The sequence below is a fragment of the Synchiropus splendidus genome, chromosome 15, assembly GCF_027744825.2.
Source record: "Synchiropus splendidus isolate RoL2022-P1 chromosome 15, RoL_Sspl_1.0, whole genome shotgun sequence".
In the NCBI taxonomy this organism is placed as follows: domain Eukaryota; kingdom Metazoa; phylum Chordata; class Actinopteri; order Syngnathiformes; family Callionymidae; genus Synchiropus; species Synchiropus splendidus.
In genome coordinates, this window is record NC_071348.1 from 10,087,002 (window position 1) to 10,104,929 (window position 17,928).

General features: G+C 42.4%; 1 protein-coding gene across 1 annotated transcript in view; it reads left to right on the plus strand.

The window, feature by feature from the left end:
• Window positions 1-732: 732 nt before the first annotated feature.
• Window positions 733-17,928, plus strand: part of nkain2 (sodium/potassium transporting ATPase interacting 2) — a 76,129-nt gene continuing 58,933 nt past the window's right edge. Inside the window, exon 1 of the mRNA XM_053887868.1 lies at window positions 733-1,600. Within this exon, the coding sequence (XP_053743843.1) occupies window positions 1,547-1,600 (54 nt within the window). The 5' untranslated portion in view covers window positions 733-1,546. The remainder of the gene's footprint in view (window positions 1,601-17,928) is intronic.

Below are 17,928 nucleotides of genomic sequence, written 5' to 3' on the forward strand. Positions count from 1 at the left end.
AAAAATACAAGTAAACATTTCTAGACTAAACGTGGAAATAAAGATGCAGTAATACAATATGTCAATGTAAGTGAAATAAAGCAATTTATAAGGAATATAAATTATATAAACTAAAACTATATAAAGATATCCATATCTGACCATCATATTTTTCCTGACTGCGAGGTTCCTGTGATACTTTTTGATGTTTTGGTGGTGTTCTGACTTGTAAGAATAAACACATCTGAGAGGAAGCACAAGGTATTCTTCATCATTCTTTAGTTAGTGTTGTTCAAGCAGATTATTACTGCCAACTGTTTCCCTGTAGCTTGGCAACCCATGATATCATTCAGTAAAATCCCAATATGGGTGGAATGAATTGTTGTACACAAGATGATGGAGTTTGCCTTACCAGCACTGTTATAACAAAAGTTAAAAATATGAATGAAAAAAAGAATTTTCCTTCAATTGCTGCAAATATAGCAAATACTGCTGCAAATACGGTAAAAGCAGAACTTAAAATGGTAGGGTAGTAAAGTGAGGTCAAAGCATTTGCGCACAACTCCGGTGACGTGATGTTTTTATGTGTTATCATATTACATTCACTCTGGGGGAATATTCGATTCTGTATTTTAACGTATCCTGATACCTCCTGAAAATGACCTCAATTACCGCTCTTATTTTGTCGGCCCAAACCGGAATCGCCGGCTGTTTGCGCGAGGTTTGACTTGACAGATGTCAGGCGCGAGACGCTCCTGTCGGTCCGTTGGTCCATCCTGGCTCCCATTGTCTCTCCTCCTCACTCCTGGACACGAGCCGGACAAACTAAATTTACCCGCTGCTCAGCTTTGGCTGCTGCTCTCCAGCGACTCACCCTCACGCTTCACACAGGAATGAAGACCCACGCTTGTGCTCTCCTCGGAGCAGTGATGTAACGGAGTCAGCGGCGAGCATCGGCGGCTGAGCTGTGGATCTGACCGGGGAGGAGATGAACCAGAGGCGGCGCGCTGCCTCTCCGCCACACACCCCGGAACCCGCGCGTCCTCCCTCACATCAGGATTAAGCATCAGATAATGAAGCCGGCGGTTTGTTTGTGCGAGTGAACCCCGGAGGATGACACTTGACTGGAGCCACTTTCACTTGTCTTCTCCACCCTTGAAACAAATTAGGCTACTCCAATCGTTTTAAGTAGCTCTTAATCGGATTATTAAACATTTAATCTGTGGAATATCTCGATCCAATCTCTCCGTCTGTTGTGCTTTTCAAGACTTCCAGTGGGTTTTATGATAAAGATGCGGCTAATCCAGAGGACTTTGTTTTAATGTGGACTCACCTGGAGAGTAAACAATCGTGTATCATAATCCTAATTTATATGACTTTTGAAGGGAGATGCTTCTGCACTCCCTGAGCTCCAGAGAGAGAAGAGGCTGATCTCTTGGTCTCCAAGGCCCAGCAGGAGTGCCGCCACCTGGGCTGCCAGCCAGCCAGACGTCCCTCCAGGGGCCTCTTGGTTTTGGAAGGTCCACCTGGGACATTTTGGGAGTAATCCAGACACCCCGAGGACATCATGGGGTGTTGCAGCGGCAGGTGTACCTTGGCCTTCATCTGTGGCATGCAGCTGGTAAGTGTCATGATTGCTATCGATCACAGGTGGCCCACTCAAGGGTCCGATCAATGCGGGCTAAGGAAATCTAAAAAAAAAAAAAAAAGTCATGACACATTCTCACCTGGAGGGCTGCTGTAGACAGGTGAAGGATGGATGACGGGAAGGTCAGATCCGGGGGGTTAATAGGTGTGTAAATGCTCGGGAAACAAGGTAAGATGTGGCCAGTGTGATACATAGACTGAGGGGATGGATGGATAGCTGCAGGTCTGCTCCCTGAGAGAGCACCGGCGGACAAATGGAAGTGACAAATGGAGTCGGTGAAGGAAAAGTAGAGGTGGATGTGAGATGGATAGTTGCTGTGCGTGATTTATGGTGGCGAACGCTGGCGAGGGGAGGTCGAATTATGGAGCTGATCTCAGTCTTTGTATCTGTGGCTCCCGTCACCATCTGTGTCAGTGGAGAACCGTGCCAAGAAAGACAACGGGGGAAGGAGGCGTGTGTGTGAGTGTGTTTATGAGTTGGAAGATAACAAAGGATTTCATCAGTTCAATCACAGGCGGTGCAACAGACTCAAAACACAGCTACTGTATGAGGAGCTTCCTTCAAAGCCTGGAGTAAAGTAATGGATAGTTCTGAGGAGGCACGCTGGATCAGAGAGGAGAGGGGTGAGGGCTGTGTGGTAGAGTCGACTGAGATTCTTTTCTGACTATATCAGTATTGTCTTCCTTCATCTATCGTCTAAACATCCACAGAGAGGGTTAGGGTTAGGGTTAGGGTTAGGGTTAGGGTTAGGGGTTAGGGTCAGATCTGCTGCGTACATATCACTCTGACAGCAAATAGACGGGAGGGTTTAGAGCTACTTAAAAGAAGAAGTAGCTCTAAACCCTGCCGTCTATTTGCTGTCAGAGTGATATGTACGCAGCAGATCTGCACAACATATGTTAAACAGGCCCAAAGTCCGACTCGGGGGTCATGAGCAGCTTCGATCAGATTCCACATGGTCCGGAGCATCTGTGTTGTCAGTTGTCAGTAGCATCGCAGGTCAGAGAATAGCTAGTGATACATTTATAAATTAAGCCCAAACTGGTGAAGGAAAATGAATTTGATCACATTTTGTTGAAGTTTTTTTGGACAGCTCTTCCTCCATGCTGTATAACTTGCAGATCTTTCAGTCTGTCCTTCTTTGGAGAAGATGGGTCAGCATCCATTTAACACTGCCGACAGCTGACATTGACATTTCAGCTTCACAGAAAAAAAGTTAGTGCTGTTTTTCGTTTCTTTCTTTTAAACGATTCTGACTCCACGAGACGTCTAGAAAGCACCCCAGTTCAGAACTGTGTGTGCTGCTGCTTGCATGCTGCTTTTAGAAAGGCTGTCCTGCAGTGAGAAACCCACCAGTTTTAATACAAGAAACTCTCAATACTGAAAACAGCAGTCAGTGAGCCAGGCTTTATTTCATTAGATTCTGACGCGTCTGTTCGGAATCTTCAATAAAGTTGAGATTTGCACATTAATATCTGCAAAAACAAAGGGTCGACCAACACTGCCTACCTGAAGTACTACCTGAAGCTATCAATCCTCAGTCAGTCTTAAATTCTTGTGAAATTTTGCTTCGTTTTTCGGATTTCAGTATTATTAATAATAAAGGAAACAGCGGTAAAGACAATAGGTTCTAACAATAATGAATAACCACAATGGATTGCAATATTGATCGCATTTCGTTCAGCCATTCTCTGTGGCGGCTGGTCATGTGTGAAAATGATGCTCCCACTCTTTCCGAATTTGAGCCGATGAATCCTGGCATTGTCATCTTGGAGTATCCCATGCCATCATGAATGCTGATGGAATCTTCTGGTCGTTCTGTGTAGTCAGCTGACCTCATTCTCTGGCGCATCTTTTCCCGGGACCCTCACCCATACTACTTGAATCACTGTCATTTTAACGTGTAAGTTGCTCCCGTGAGGAAGGTGAATGTCCAAGAGTTAATTCCAGGTCAAGAAAAGTGACCTTGTGTGTGTGAATCTGAACACAAGTTGTCATCCTGTGCAGTGTTCCGCTTGCAGTATGTTGACGCTGTGAGGATAGAAGTCGGCAGCAGAGCGAGTTTGCAACTTGCACTTTATGTACACCAAACACACCGCGGAGCTGTAGACGCTGCTGTGTATAACCATAGTGATGGTGAGAGTGTGTGTATGTGCTTGTTTGTGTCTAATGAGGTGTGGCTAATGGTATACCACAGCCAACGACATGTTTTCTACTGCTGACAACGGTAACCAAGCTACAGTTGTGTTGGAGGTGAATACACCAAACCCCAAAACTACTGGGAATTTAAAGTATACTGAACACAATTTTATATTTATATAGTACAGTACAATATACTTTATATGGTTGAGTCATTCTGAAAAGTTTTGTTTCATCCTTGCTCTCTGTGATTGCAACGTTTTTTTGGAGTAAGTCAGAGGGTCAAACACGTACGTGGAGCAGCGTGACCTTGTCGTGACCTCTCCTTTGACTGTGGTCGATAAAAAGCTGTTGCAAAACCATGCATTTGCCGTTGGCATGCTGGACTGCCATTTTGGACAAAGAGCTTCAATGATATGAATCTGAAGGCGAAAAAAATTCCATCACGCTAAAGAAGCGCCCAACAACATCAAATGAACCAAGCAGAACGTAAACTCTCCCAGTGTCGACGAAGTGTGATCTCACAGCCACGAAAGTGGAAGAGTCTAAGAAAACCAGAAAACAACACTGACCACAGCAAAGTGGACCATAAACAAAATCCCCTGTTCAAGGTCTCTTTCACTAATTGTTAGCGGGACACAAGCCGCCAGCCCTCAGTTGAATCCCTTGTGGTCTCTGAGTGTTTCGCAGCGGAACCGATTTCTTCTGCTGCTCTTTACAGCAGATGCTGCGCGGCTTCATTAGTTTGGCTAATAGCTGAGGTAGCTGATGTAGCGGGAGCTGACCAATGATCAATGGGACGCGATGCAGCTTTCTATGATGTCATGATGCATACAAGTGCCGCAAGGTCAAGGTTGATCTGAGGCCCTCAGCTGAAATGAGAGGCTTATTAAAAGCTGTTGTTTGAGACCTCGATAGCGTACTTTTTCTGTTGTCCTGGAAGTATTCTCGAAAAAGGTTAGTGTCTAATGACTGAGTAGATCGCAGAATTTTTGGAATTGTATCACAAGAAAATGGGTGGAACTTGCCAAAAATAATTCAAAATCGGACCAAAGAAAAACATATTCTGAGCCCTATTATTATTATTATTATTATTACAAATAATTTATTTATACAATGTATTTTTAAATGCATATTTAAAATATTTTACGTAACATTGTGGTCTTGAAAAACATTGAAATAAATAAATATGAATAAAAGGCAGTTTGCCCTGGGAAAAAGACAAACAAAACTGGCCGCCGTCGCTGCGCGCCGGTGACTCCGCGTCACCACCTCAGTCAGTCTCAGTCTGACTGCCTCACTCACAGTCACGGCGGCGTTTGAGCAGCGGTGGGTCGTAGTGTTCAAAAGTGTGGCTTCGTTTTGTTTGCGTAGATAACACGTCTCAAGGCTGAGCAAACCCCTTCGACACCATGGTAGAATGATGGAAGAGTGTAGTGAAGTGTCCTCGGTCTCTCTCCTCCTAATAATAAACAGAACTGAACGAGGGAGCTACACTGAACACATCGCTTTAGATTATTATTCAAATAAGACCTTTTGATGTTGACCAGATATTTTATATGGGATACATATGTGTATAGTGATGGTTTTAAATTCTTCTCTTCCAATAAAGACCTCCGTTCTAAAGAGCTGGAGCTCTCTGTCAACTGTTTCATGCTTCATGCTTCATGTTCCTGGATTATGTGTCATTATTTTAAGATACTTGTTGAATAATGTATGGTGTCTGAGTGAGAGGATCTAAGCAACTTTAGGTTCAACAGAAATTCAAAATTGGTCCAAACAAAGGTCGACAACAAATATAGTTTGTTGCAGCCCTAGTCATAATAGGCATCCAAACCTTCTTTATGATGGTCCTGAGCCATGTCTAGTGTAATTAGAAAACCAGGTCAAACCCAGCTCCAGAATTAGAGACACAGAAACGGAACCATGGTTGTCGAGGTTTCTGTGAAAACCCTTTGAAGAAGCTATAGATGTCTGCGTTCTGCAGAGCAGAAGTCTCACAGCTGTGCTTCTTCATGGGTGTGACATCATTCGAAGCTGCCAATTCCAATTTGGAAGGCAGGAGGAACACGGTGTAATATCAGTCCACACACCCACCAGCCGTTGTCACTGCGATGATGACATCTTCTTCCAGTGGGGCTGCAGGTTCACCCATTATCTTCCTCTTCAGCCCGCGCCACTATTGTGTCGAGAGGCTATAATTACGTTGCGGCTCTGTAGATTAATTACGGCGCCGCAACGTGAAAAACAATTACCGCACGTGAGCAAAATATGGTTCAACGTGCACAACATGATTCGCCTTCCAAGTCGTCGAACAAGTTTCCTCGCCACAGCGCCGATTCCTTCACTCCGGTGTTTGTCCGCGGCTGAAAAGTTCAAGTGACATTTCCACCACTGAGAGCGCTGCTGAATAATTCACCATCTGGAAGCAGCGGTGTGAATTGGAAATGCTATCTGCATGTGTGGCACCTGTGTGCGGCTCCGCCAAACTCAGGAACGCACGGCTAATAGACAGATAAATTAGTCATGACTTGCTAAAAACATCACTGCTATCAAGTCAGTTATATTGTGTGTATAAACACAATATATTTTTAGTCTGGCTGGCTCTGTTGTTGTTTACCTGCCTCTCAGCTGCTGACTTTCACCCTGCAAACAAGGTGGCCTGAGGAAACTGATCCATCCAGAATAATGATCCACTGCACCTGAAATGAGGGGAACACTGTCGTGCATATAAACCCTGTCAAAAGCATCAATTATTTTACCTGCTTTAAAGTACATCTTGAAGAGTATTGGTGAATTGGTTTGATGTTTTGATGGTTGGACACATCGCATCTGAATACAAAATTAAATGGTGACTGTCTATTATTTTTCTCTTTCGCCACTTATCAATTTACTTGGGATTTTTCCATAGAGTGCTGAGTTTTGGCACTCAACACAATTCTAGTATGTAGTAGGGATGCTGCGATCAGGGTTTTGGCTGCCAGTCACCGATCAATACCGATCAGCCAGAGTGCTGATCACCGATACCGGTCACATGAATTGACAATGAATTTGTAAAACTGATCAGATCTTCTGTGTACATGATGTGAAAAAATGAACCATAAAATCATTTTCATTCAGAAATGTTATTATGTACCTCTTCAACGAGGAAAACAATAAAAAAACAGCAACAATTCTGTCAAAAGAACAACTGAAAAACATTTAACTCGATGTGAGACGTTGCAGTTTGGTGAATCTCTTGAGTCTTTGAAATATTTACATACTGGCCACTTGTAGTGGGAAAGTTTCCACTCAAATGTTTCAGATTCAGGTGGCTAACTAAAGCTGCACCCGACGCCAAAACAGCGACAGATCCGGTCGTTTCCGTCTCCGCGTAAACAACACCTGAGAAAGCCTGGTCATCTAGCTCGATGGCTTGTCGTTCTGAACGTCACACTTGGACCAGCGGGTGTTGCAAAGCGGTAGCTGTGCTAACTGCTGCTGAGGACCCAGCGCTCTCACTTTCACGATCACCAAAAATTCTCCGTGCTCCGTGAAGGGCTGGCGCTTTAAATAGTGTATTTTTTTGACGCGCTTCCCTGCACAGCATTGTCCCGTGCATGTGCTGCAGGATGCTAACTTTACATGACAGATTGAAAGAAGCTCCACAGCAGGCTTTCTGCCAAGTGAGTAGCGTGTAGGGAGGAGCGGACGTGTCAAAAACCAGCTTGGCTTCAACAGAGCGCTGGCTCTCACACGTCATCGGTTGTTGTGATCTGCAATGACAGGTAGTGATCGGCATTCACCGATCATGCTGAAATCGGCGGATCATGATCCGTGACCGATCCATCGGAGCTTCCCTTGTTTTTAGCATAGGCTTCGGTGATAAACCAAAAATGTGCTACGATAACCAAAGTCATTAACGGCAAATTCTTCATTCTAATAAAGAAGAAAAGAATTTGTTCTTACCATATGTTTTATGGTAGCTATTAACTAACATCACAAACCCCTTCAGGAACATGCTGAACAGAGCAACAGATTAAAAATACATTCAATACATGTGGCATATTTTTGGACCCCAATTGAACCAAAAAATTGAGCACGACCCAGGTAGATGACGCTAATCGTGGTTGCAATGCTAACAGAGCTCCTCAGTCTCTTTCCTCTGAGGTTCTTCATGCTGATGTAACACCATCAATATGACCGAGGGTTGTCCTGAGGTGCACCACTCCAGGGAAATTGGTTGAATGTTGGTTTAATTCAGATATCAATCAGTCTTTTCAGGAGATGTTGGACTTGTGTCTCCATCACTTCCTGGATGTGGCCCACCTAATTTACATAGAAACACGAGCGTCTCCAAAAGCCCAAGGATCTTCCGTAGCTGTCCTGTAAATAGCAAACACGCCGCAGTTGCTTCTTCTTGTTTGGGGTTGGATGAATATGCTACATCATTTAGGCTTTTGGAATCGTGCTTTTGTCCACTCACAATTCCACACAAGCCTTTTCAGTGGAAAAAGTTTCATTCATGTCCACCAGTCGTTGTGGCGAGAAAAGCAGCAAATCTTCTGGACCGGATTCTCATTCCAAACAATGTTCAGAGCTGCTTTCTCGCGCCAGATAAAGCAGATTTACTCTCTTTTATCCACAACGCTGCTTTCAACGCCGGCCGCTCACAGCCTCAAACTCAGTCCATGGATTTTCTGCCACTCTTCAGCTGTTTCTAGACTCTAATTTGTCAGGTTCTCCTCCCCACACAGGTATCAATGTCTTCTCAAATATGGCCGGTCTTTCTTTACCTTGGGCGTCCTGCTCTGACTCGGCCAGTGATGGAGAGGTGCACAGAACACAGTGGAGTGCTACAGCGGCGCCTCGTGTACTGCTGCAACACCAAATTAGAGAGTAATTAAACTTTGGCCCTCGCACCAATGTTGCATGACACGCTCATGTTATGGCCGACCTTTGAAGCACTAACACGTATTATAAGCTGCACTTTCTTGTTGTGGAGTTGACAGGCTGTGCCACTAAACATGCAGCGCGGTGAGTCATTGCTATCGTCGTCGTGCAGACGTTTGAGTGGCGTCCTCTTCGTTCAGTGCAAAAATGTACTCATTTATTCTGAGAGGCTGCTTCTCTTGAAATACTTTGACGCATTAAGAGTTTTTGAATATTCTATTGTGTTCCATGTATATGTTTTTCTTTGCATCACTTATGGTTTGTTACAGATTTATTATTAATATTTCTTATTATTATTTTTTCCCAGTTTTATTTTCTTCAATTTGACATAATTATAATTTCTCTATTTATTTTCTTGCTCCAGTTTTGGGTGTGCATATAGCCTTTATTTTATTTTTATTTACTTTTCTTTATGTTCTTCACTTTTCCGCTAAGAAGGTTTTCGTTTCTCTGCATTTATCCCATTCACAATTTTCTTTTTGCTTTCCTTTTTAAGTTTCGCTTCATTCTTCATTTTTTTCTTTTTGGTTGTTTTTGTTTAAACTTGTTTGTTTTCTGTTCTATACATATATCCCTTTTGTATCACTGCCATATAAAGGCTTTGTCACTAGTGCTATCTTTTTTCTCTTTATTTTTCTTTTGTTCCTTATGCAACTTTGATTCTGACAGTATTCATATTTTTCCATAATATTAACTTTTTTAATAACTCACATTTGTTTTTTTTCTTTTGAAACGGCTTTTTGTTTTAGTAGTATTTATTTGCTTATTAGTAGCTGTTCCTAAACTACCATATTTTAAAATATATGTTGATATATTTTGAATACCTATGGCTGTCACCAAAAAGAACTACATAAAATGATCTTACTACGTCATGCTAACCTTTCAAATTATTTGTGATTAAAAATAATTTTAGCTTACCACCTACTTTCTTGAAATTCTATATCTCTGTTATGTGTAAACATCAAAGCAGTGTTATCCTATTTCGCGAAAGTGTTTTGGTTCCGTGCAGATTTATTCGGTTCCCAACACAATGACACAACAGTCCCCATGGTTGTGACGAACACCCACATGAAGATCCAAACAGGATCAGCCCGTGAAGAGCCAGACTAAAGATGAAACAGTCCTCTGATGCAACATATTCGTAATCTTAATGCGTAATTCATCTTCCTGGATGCACACATTCATCACTGGAGAATGAGAGTCCTGGTTATACACATGACAGGATGTACCGTGAAGTTCTCCTGAACAGTCATGAAGACTTTTTTTCTCTCTTTTGCAAAACCATGTTTTGCTACAAGAACCAACTCTTCCATAGCTGTCATGATGATCCTCCACCCCTGGATGCATTAGCATAGCAAACCCGTCCTCTTCCAGGATCCTCCATTGAAACAGTGTTGCAGAAGTCATATCTCCAGTGCAGGAATCTCTGCAGTGGCTGGACTCTCCCAAAACAATTACGCCTCAGTTCACGGTCAACTACACATGATGTTCACTGCTGCCCTGGATCTGGACAAATACGACCATCTCGGTGCCTTAACTCCGTCCAGCTCTGCCTGGCGGAGCTCAGATTATTAGCTCGGCTCGATTTCCTCCGCACTTTATCGATAACTGCCTCCGAAATAAACAGTTTTCCTCCTCTTAGCGATTCAAAACTCAAACTCCGATGAGTTTTCATCATCAGCTCGTGACTGCTCACCGTCTCATTCCATCGCTCTGCTCAACGCCGTGCTTGATTATGTATCTCATGATGCAAATTGGAAAGTTGACATAAAATAATTGGAGCTTTACGCCAAAAGAGCATATATTTACAAACACACAATTTGATATGATTTACTTGTCATTTAAAAAAAAAAGTTTTTTTTATTCTGCGTATTATTACGCAGCATTTTTTTTCAAGTGACTTATTACCCCCAAATAATATAATCACATATTTAAAATTGTAAGGTTTAATATTGCATTTTGAATTGATCTTCCTATTTTTTAGTTGACATTTATTTATGTATTTATTTTTAATTCATCTATGTAACGTTACAATTTCCTTTGTATACATTTGAAAATGTATGTATTCATTCTATTTTCTGGGCATCAATTATCTCTCAAATTAATGCTTATCTTTGTTGTTTAAATATATTTATCACCCTATATCATTTGAATTGTTCCATTTTAAGTGCTGCTCAAAATGGAATTCTTCACCATACTGATAAAAAAACAACACAACACAATTTGATGTACTTCAAAGGTCATGTTTTATTATATTTATACTATGTATATTAATTGTGTTTTATTTTATTTTATTTTTTAATTTTGCATGGCAAAATCTGTCATTTATTTTTACTTTTATTATTATTATTATTATTATTATTATTATTGTTATTATTATCATTATTATTAGTAGTAGTAGTACTAGTAGTAGTAGTATTCATTGACTGGTAAAATAAATGCTAGTTGAAAGTACCGTCCAGCATGTGTGCTTTATTTATTATTCAGTTTAAAATGCAGTTGTTGCCTCCTCTATTGTTTCAAATGAAAAACAATGAGCTGCCACATTTGATTTAACCAAACGCTTTTATGCTACCTTTCTGTGCACGCAGTGCCAAATCTATTTTGCCCTCAAATCAAATCTCTCTGCCAGAAAATCTAACAGCAAATAAGTCCAGACATCCAGGACTTTTGAGAGCGTTGTCATTACCTGGAGGTTTGGACACGGTCCAGATCCGCAATAAAAAAAACATACCGAGGTCTTTTGCTGCTCTGGAACGTCTCCAAAGGCCAAGCTGTTCATCTCTGCCTGGATGGGAGACTTTCTGATGACAAAACAGTTGCGCTGAACTCCACTGAGGCCTCAGGGGCTCCCGCTTAATGATCACTTAAGCCTGAGATGTGTTTGTTGGAGGTTTAAGTTGTGTATCGACCAAACTGTTTCACCAGTCAAATACGGTTGGTATTTTTGTCTGACTTTTTGGGGGATCAAATTCTGTTTCTTGTCATCATTGCAGATGGAATCAGACTGAACAGCACCTCTCAGAGGTGCAGCCTTCTGAAGCAAAGCTGAAACGAAGTCGCCGAAAAAGTAGCTGGTGACTGACAGATTGACAAAATGTTTTGATGCCTGATTGTATCCAACCCGCTACTGTAATTTTTAGTTTGCCATTTTTAGACTTGTGTGAAGAGGTGGAATGACAGTTATGTTCCGTGTCAAGTGTTGAGGCACAACACAGTACCAACAGTCCTTCAGCCTCAAATAAACAGAAATTAAACAGAAAAAAATGTCATAAATAAGAAGCATTTGCCTGTGGAGTCTCTGTGTTTCACTCCAGACTTTGCTTTGGTATTGCTACCTCGCGTTTTAGGTCAGCAGTCAGCACAGAAACATGACCAATGTTGTCACCTCTGACAACGCTGCCTTCTCTTTTGTGCAAGAGCTACATGATCAATACTTCTTCCACAGTCACCATACTGGTTTTGGAGTTTGTCATTGTCATAAACCTTTGACTCTGGGCTGCTCCCCCTGGTGGCTAGATTGGTGAGCAGCAATATCAACACAAACGCATGGTAGCATGTGCTCAGTGAAATGGACGGGTAAAACACCATAAATAATTTTAAGCATATACAAACTATTAGTAAAATCAGGGAACTTAAACACAGTCTATTAAAGAGTGGCAGAAATGTGTCAGCTGTTGTTTGCTGTTGGTTGTGCATTAAGATTGACTTTTGAAGACAGAGGTGTTGGAATAGACTTCATTTTGGATTTGGCTGACGCACAGTTTGTGTCGGAGCTAGTCTGTAACAGCATTGTTTCTTCAAGAACTGCATTACCATCTGTTGGATTCAAATACAGGTGTGGCCTGGGGACGAGCACTGACAGGAAAATTGGGGAGAGAAATCTGTGTTGACTGAATTTTCTCATTGTACATTCCACAACTGACAGCGTTCCTGTCAAATTAGGACGTCATTATTTCCAAGTGGTTCTGTGTTTCCGGGCTTTTTCTTTGCTTTTTTTTTTTTGACAAACAGTTTCAGTAACAGGCATTACAGGAGGCGCCGGTTCTGGAACTGACAGTCCGTGTTCTGTTTTCCAAATGCATGTGATGGTCACAATGGCTGTTTTCGTGTGTCAGCTTTTGCACATTTTAGGCGGAAATATATCACACGAAGTGGGTTTCTAACTCTTATTCGCCTGCCACCAATGGAGAGCAGTGATGACCTAAATACAGAATGTGTTTGTGAGATGTTGCAACATGTAATGATTAGGCACCTTGAATAACAAGACAAGTTGAAATCATAAAAAGCCTTCCTATTTTGAGTTTTCAAGGAGAAAGTAGCCGCTAAATACACAAACCAGACATTTGCATTAAATGCAGTCGACAAAATCAGGACAAAGATAAAGTCGACATTCCTTAAAAGAAACGCTGGCTGGTGTTTGCCTGGAGGAGGATCAGCAAATCCACAGGTAAATGACTGCGGGAGAAGATAAAGTTGGCGATGGCTGCCATGGTAACTCATCCTCGACTGACAAGGAGGCTCCAGAGATTTTAATGAGGTGCTTATCAATTTTGCTCAAAAGACGCCGGCTCTTTTTTATGTACACACGCTTCTTGAGTGATTGAAAGGTAAGTTTGGATGGGCTGTACTTAGAATAGCGCGCACATCTTTTAGCGCGAGCGATCGACTGGAGGATGACGTGAAGTGCGTTGCTCTGACTTGATTATTTGACTTGGATTTTGGACTCAGTGATCAGTCAGACAACTGGGTGTCTGTAGACAATGGTTGTTAGCATCAGAAGGCAGTTGCTCTGAGGCAGGCTGGGAAGAGAATGTTGCGTCAGTCTCTTGTGCACCACAGCGGTTGTTAGAGACCAACATCTTGCACAGCTGGATTTTTCCCTCTGTTCTTAAAATGACAACGACAGCCGTGCTTTGAAAACCACATCCATCGTTCCCCAACTGCTATTGTGCTTTTATTCAACACTTAACAGGACCCAGCCCTCATGACCTCTTCACCTGGGAAGGAACTGATCTGTTATTTCTGCCTTGCTTGGCTTGAAATACATTTCAGGGAAGGACTGGAGGACTATGAGCAACGGTGGTAAAACACAAGTCAAACTCAAGGCCACAGGGCCGAAGCCCAACCGCCAAGTCAGTTCTTGTGGCCGGCAGAAGGTTGAAACGTCGGCTTGAATAAAATTCAATGTTAATCTAAAGAGCACAATAAATGACAAATTTCTGACAGAACTGAAGAAGCGATGCTGGCAGGAGGAGTGACAATAACATGTCTCTACGGTCATGTCGTTGGTGATGAATAGTAGTTTATGTGTTTTTAAAGTAGTATGCTTAGGTTAGCCTCCAAATATTCATTTAAATGGAGGCTGCTACAGACTCTCACGCTGCATGGGAGGTTCAGTTCAACAAGTGCCAGTTTAGCAAAGTCGGAAAACAAGATAGCAAAGTCTACGAAAGCTGCTGTACTCTCACGCGTGCCTTGTCTGGATACAGCTTATTACAGTAGATGAGTGCTATGTTTGCAACTTGAAAACCAGTAGGATGAAATTCATAAAAAAGTTGTTTTTTTACTGTATTTTATTGATTCAAAAGGTTTACTTCAAGTTCATGATGGCTATTTTGGATATTGTGCTTGGGATGGTGAGGATTTTCCGACTTTTTTTTTACATCAGGTGATGTTACGGGCACGTATGCGGAAGATACAACAGGAACACACCCTTTATTTCTGTTATGTATCGTGGCCACTGTTGAAAACGTAAGCCAAACACTGCATTTGGTGTAGGATGTATAGGATGCTGAAGTCCACTTCCCCAACGTCAATATATCACGCCATGGGAGTGAGAATGTGTTGGATGGGAAAAATACTCTAATTTTGTTTTAAACAGACAATAAGTAGAGGAAAAAGGGCAAGAAAAGACTCGACTCCTAGAGTCATAACTGACGAGAATCAAGGCGCGTGTCCTGGAAGCTGCCGCTGGATTAACCCAGAGTGGTAAAACAGCAAGGGGGCGACCTTGAAACCAAAGGCTGTGTAGCGGATTGGAGCGAGAGAGTCCAATAATGCTGCCCAGTATTTACACGCGTACACTGGACTGTTGTCTGTGATGGAGGAAGTGTAAGCCAACCTTCATTTATCTTTCAATTCTGAATGATGTTTAGATATATTATCGCAGCATAAGTGGGGGGTAAAAATGAATGGGGTGATATTTAATTCACCATAAAAATGAGTTTACTCCAGAGATGTTTCTGCTTCTTTAAATTGGAGTTGCTGCTTCCAAAGCTTCTAAATGCTTCCATCATGCCATACTCTTGTGTTCCTTTATTGCACTGTCATCAGTATGGCAACTTAGTGCGAGGTCAGAATGTGAGCCACTTTAAATGAGGAAGGTAAATGGTGAGGATTTATTTTTGTTATGTTGGAGTGTAGTTTTTATCTCCTTTACCTTCTGCTCTCCGGAGGCTGCTTGTCTCCAGAGTTGCTGTGAACTTTGAAGTGCAGCTTCTCCTTTGCATTTTCACGGCACGGATCAGACACACGCTTTTCGTTCACATTTGTGAAACAGAAGTCTTGTTTCCAACCCTCCCACAGCACTTGTTCACCGCTTACTGGCCTGATTTTTCTCGCCAGCAGCCTTTGTTGCTTCTCCCTTTGGCAGTGATTGGTTATCTAGCTGACACTAGTGGAGGTTTAATTGGACGGAAATTTGGACTGGTTTTGACAAGATGTTGGTCAAATTTGGTGTTGGATCCCTGGTCCCTGGAGCTGCTGGAGCTACCGGTGCTACTTCTTCAAAACCACTAGTTTAACTGTTGCCGTGACGACGCAACTGAAACGCAACCCTTAAAAAATTGAGGCCTAAAATAAACCTGATTTTACCTAAAAGAATAACTTGGAATTGGACCGCTTGGCTTATAAGTGATGCTCATAGCCATAAACTGCCCTTTTGTGAGGACAGCTCCTGATGCAGCAAAGGATGCTGCAGTGTTTGCATGACACGCATTCAATGGCATGTGGACATGTTTTCCTCGGTATGTTTTGTATAGCAAGATATTTCCCACAAGTGAAGCACTATTTACCCCTCAAGGTGAACCGCTCCTCTATTGTTCTGCGAGCAGCCGCTTCCTGTTGATGTCGTCGCTATATTGTTGTTGTTGCTGCGACTCCCGCTATTCCGCCTGCACTGCCGTTTTGATCTCATTACATCAAAGCAGGGCTTGAATTAGAATGGCGAACGGCCGCCCTGAGTCGCCTGCAGCTTTATTACACATAATTATAAGATGGAAATATGACTGGTGTCAGACAAACTCCTATCTTTAGATTCACTCTGTTTTGTTTGGAGAGGGACAAATTTGGGGGGAGATAAGTAAACAGTTGTCTAAAATACAAGCTTAGTTTCAGTGTAGATCCTTGTCGTCTTTCTGCGTATCACTGCTGCCCTCTTTGTCCTCCGCACGCGCTCTTCATTCTGGATGTTGCTGCTCTGCTCAGCCTCTCTCGGGCCATTTGAGTTGCTCAGGGAGCTGTGAAAACGATGTCTGTGTCTTTGCCTCTGCATCCTGTAGGGAGTGCCTTGTGTACGTGCATATGTGTGTGTGAGTTTTGTGTGTGGATGTGCGGAACGACGGAGGCAGTGGAGCGCGTCAAGTCTCGCTGTAGAAACCCTTCGACTGGGATAAAGAGCCAAGAGAGTAAAGAAGGAGGGGAGAATCAGCGTAGATGTTTAAGTCTCTGTATAACGTATGGATCCTTTTGGTTGTACGTGTGAACATGCAAGTGGGTTTCTACATGAATAAGAGGATGGGAGGATATACTTGGGCAGGTTGTGTAGAGGTCAGTGAAGATCCTGTAGAGCTAAACTGGCTCTGAATTAATGATCAAAAATGGCTATTTAAAAGTAGCGACAGTTTAATGTGGGATTTTAAAAAGGAATTCTCTCCTGGTACTTTTGATTCACAGCTCAAAATAAACTAAACCAGAAAGGTTCAAGAAAACACCATTAATTTCTGTGAGCTGAAAGTAATTCTCACAGCGTTGCTTGGATAATATGGATTACCATTGAGGCGGTCTCCATGACTCTCTGTGCTCACGATATTCCTTGACCTACTTTTCACCACGGTCCACCAGGTAGTAGCTTGAATTAAGACTCTAGTTACCATGTCACATCGTAGCATGTGTTCTGTGAAACAGTGGAGGGAGTTTTGGACCCCTTTCATTGGGCAAAAAAAAATCATACAAATTGAAAAACCCCAAACAAAACACCTCGCCCCTTGCATATCTGCAGCTACATTACAACAACCACAGTTGTATAGATATTTATAAACTCTAAAATCAATGTTATAGATAGATTTTGTAGTCGCCACAAATATTTCTGACATTGACTTTCAAGAAAAACTATGTTAGGACCTTTTTGGGGTTCTAGTCATTGACTCGCTGTCAGGTAAGGTGGAAATCATCCAGCAAGAGCAGCGACTAAAACAAAAAGGTGCGCTGGGGAGAAGGATGACCTTTATTGATTTATCTGCTAAAGATTTACTGTCGCTTGCTCGAAACTCTCAGCATCTACTTCAGAAGCTGGTCTCACAAAAAAAAAGAAAAATCCTGTTTTCACCTTCAAGATGAGGATAAACCTTGAGCTGTTTTCAATCTGTCTTGGCCTGAAAGGTCCGATTCTTAGTGTCCTTTGGAACATGTCGTAATAGAGTGGCTTGTGTGAAAATGTCAAATCAACCAGCGCAGTGGAGTTTTAACAGTGGAGTTTACCTTGAAACCATTTTGGCTTTAAGGCAGGCCACTGACCTGGACTGACCACTGACCATTTGCCACCTCCGAGGTTGCACCTTCAGAGGAACTTGTCTGGAGTCTGTATCTGAACCATTTCCTCTTTCCACTGAGGTCCGAGGTGGGTCTGTGTTTGGCCTGCTGCGCTTCTCACCATCAGCAACCTCTCAGAAATTAAAACCCTTTGCAAAAGTGAATGTTCCGAACAAATCTGAGATTAACTTGCTGTGGACAGTGGTCGGTGTTCAACCTAGTGAGGTGGATGTCTGCTTCAGATCCAGAAGGTGGCGCAAGCTCTGGTCCAGTCTCTTGTTGTAAAGACAATCCGTTCAACTGAAAGCATCTGAGACGCCAAGCTTGCTCTGTTCGAGTGAGTTTGGTGCCTGTGCCACTGATAATGGTGTAAACCTGATGCATCAGCTGAAGTTTACCTTCTGTCTAGACCATTTGTT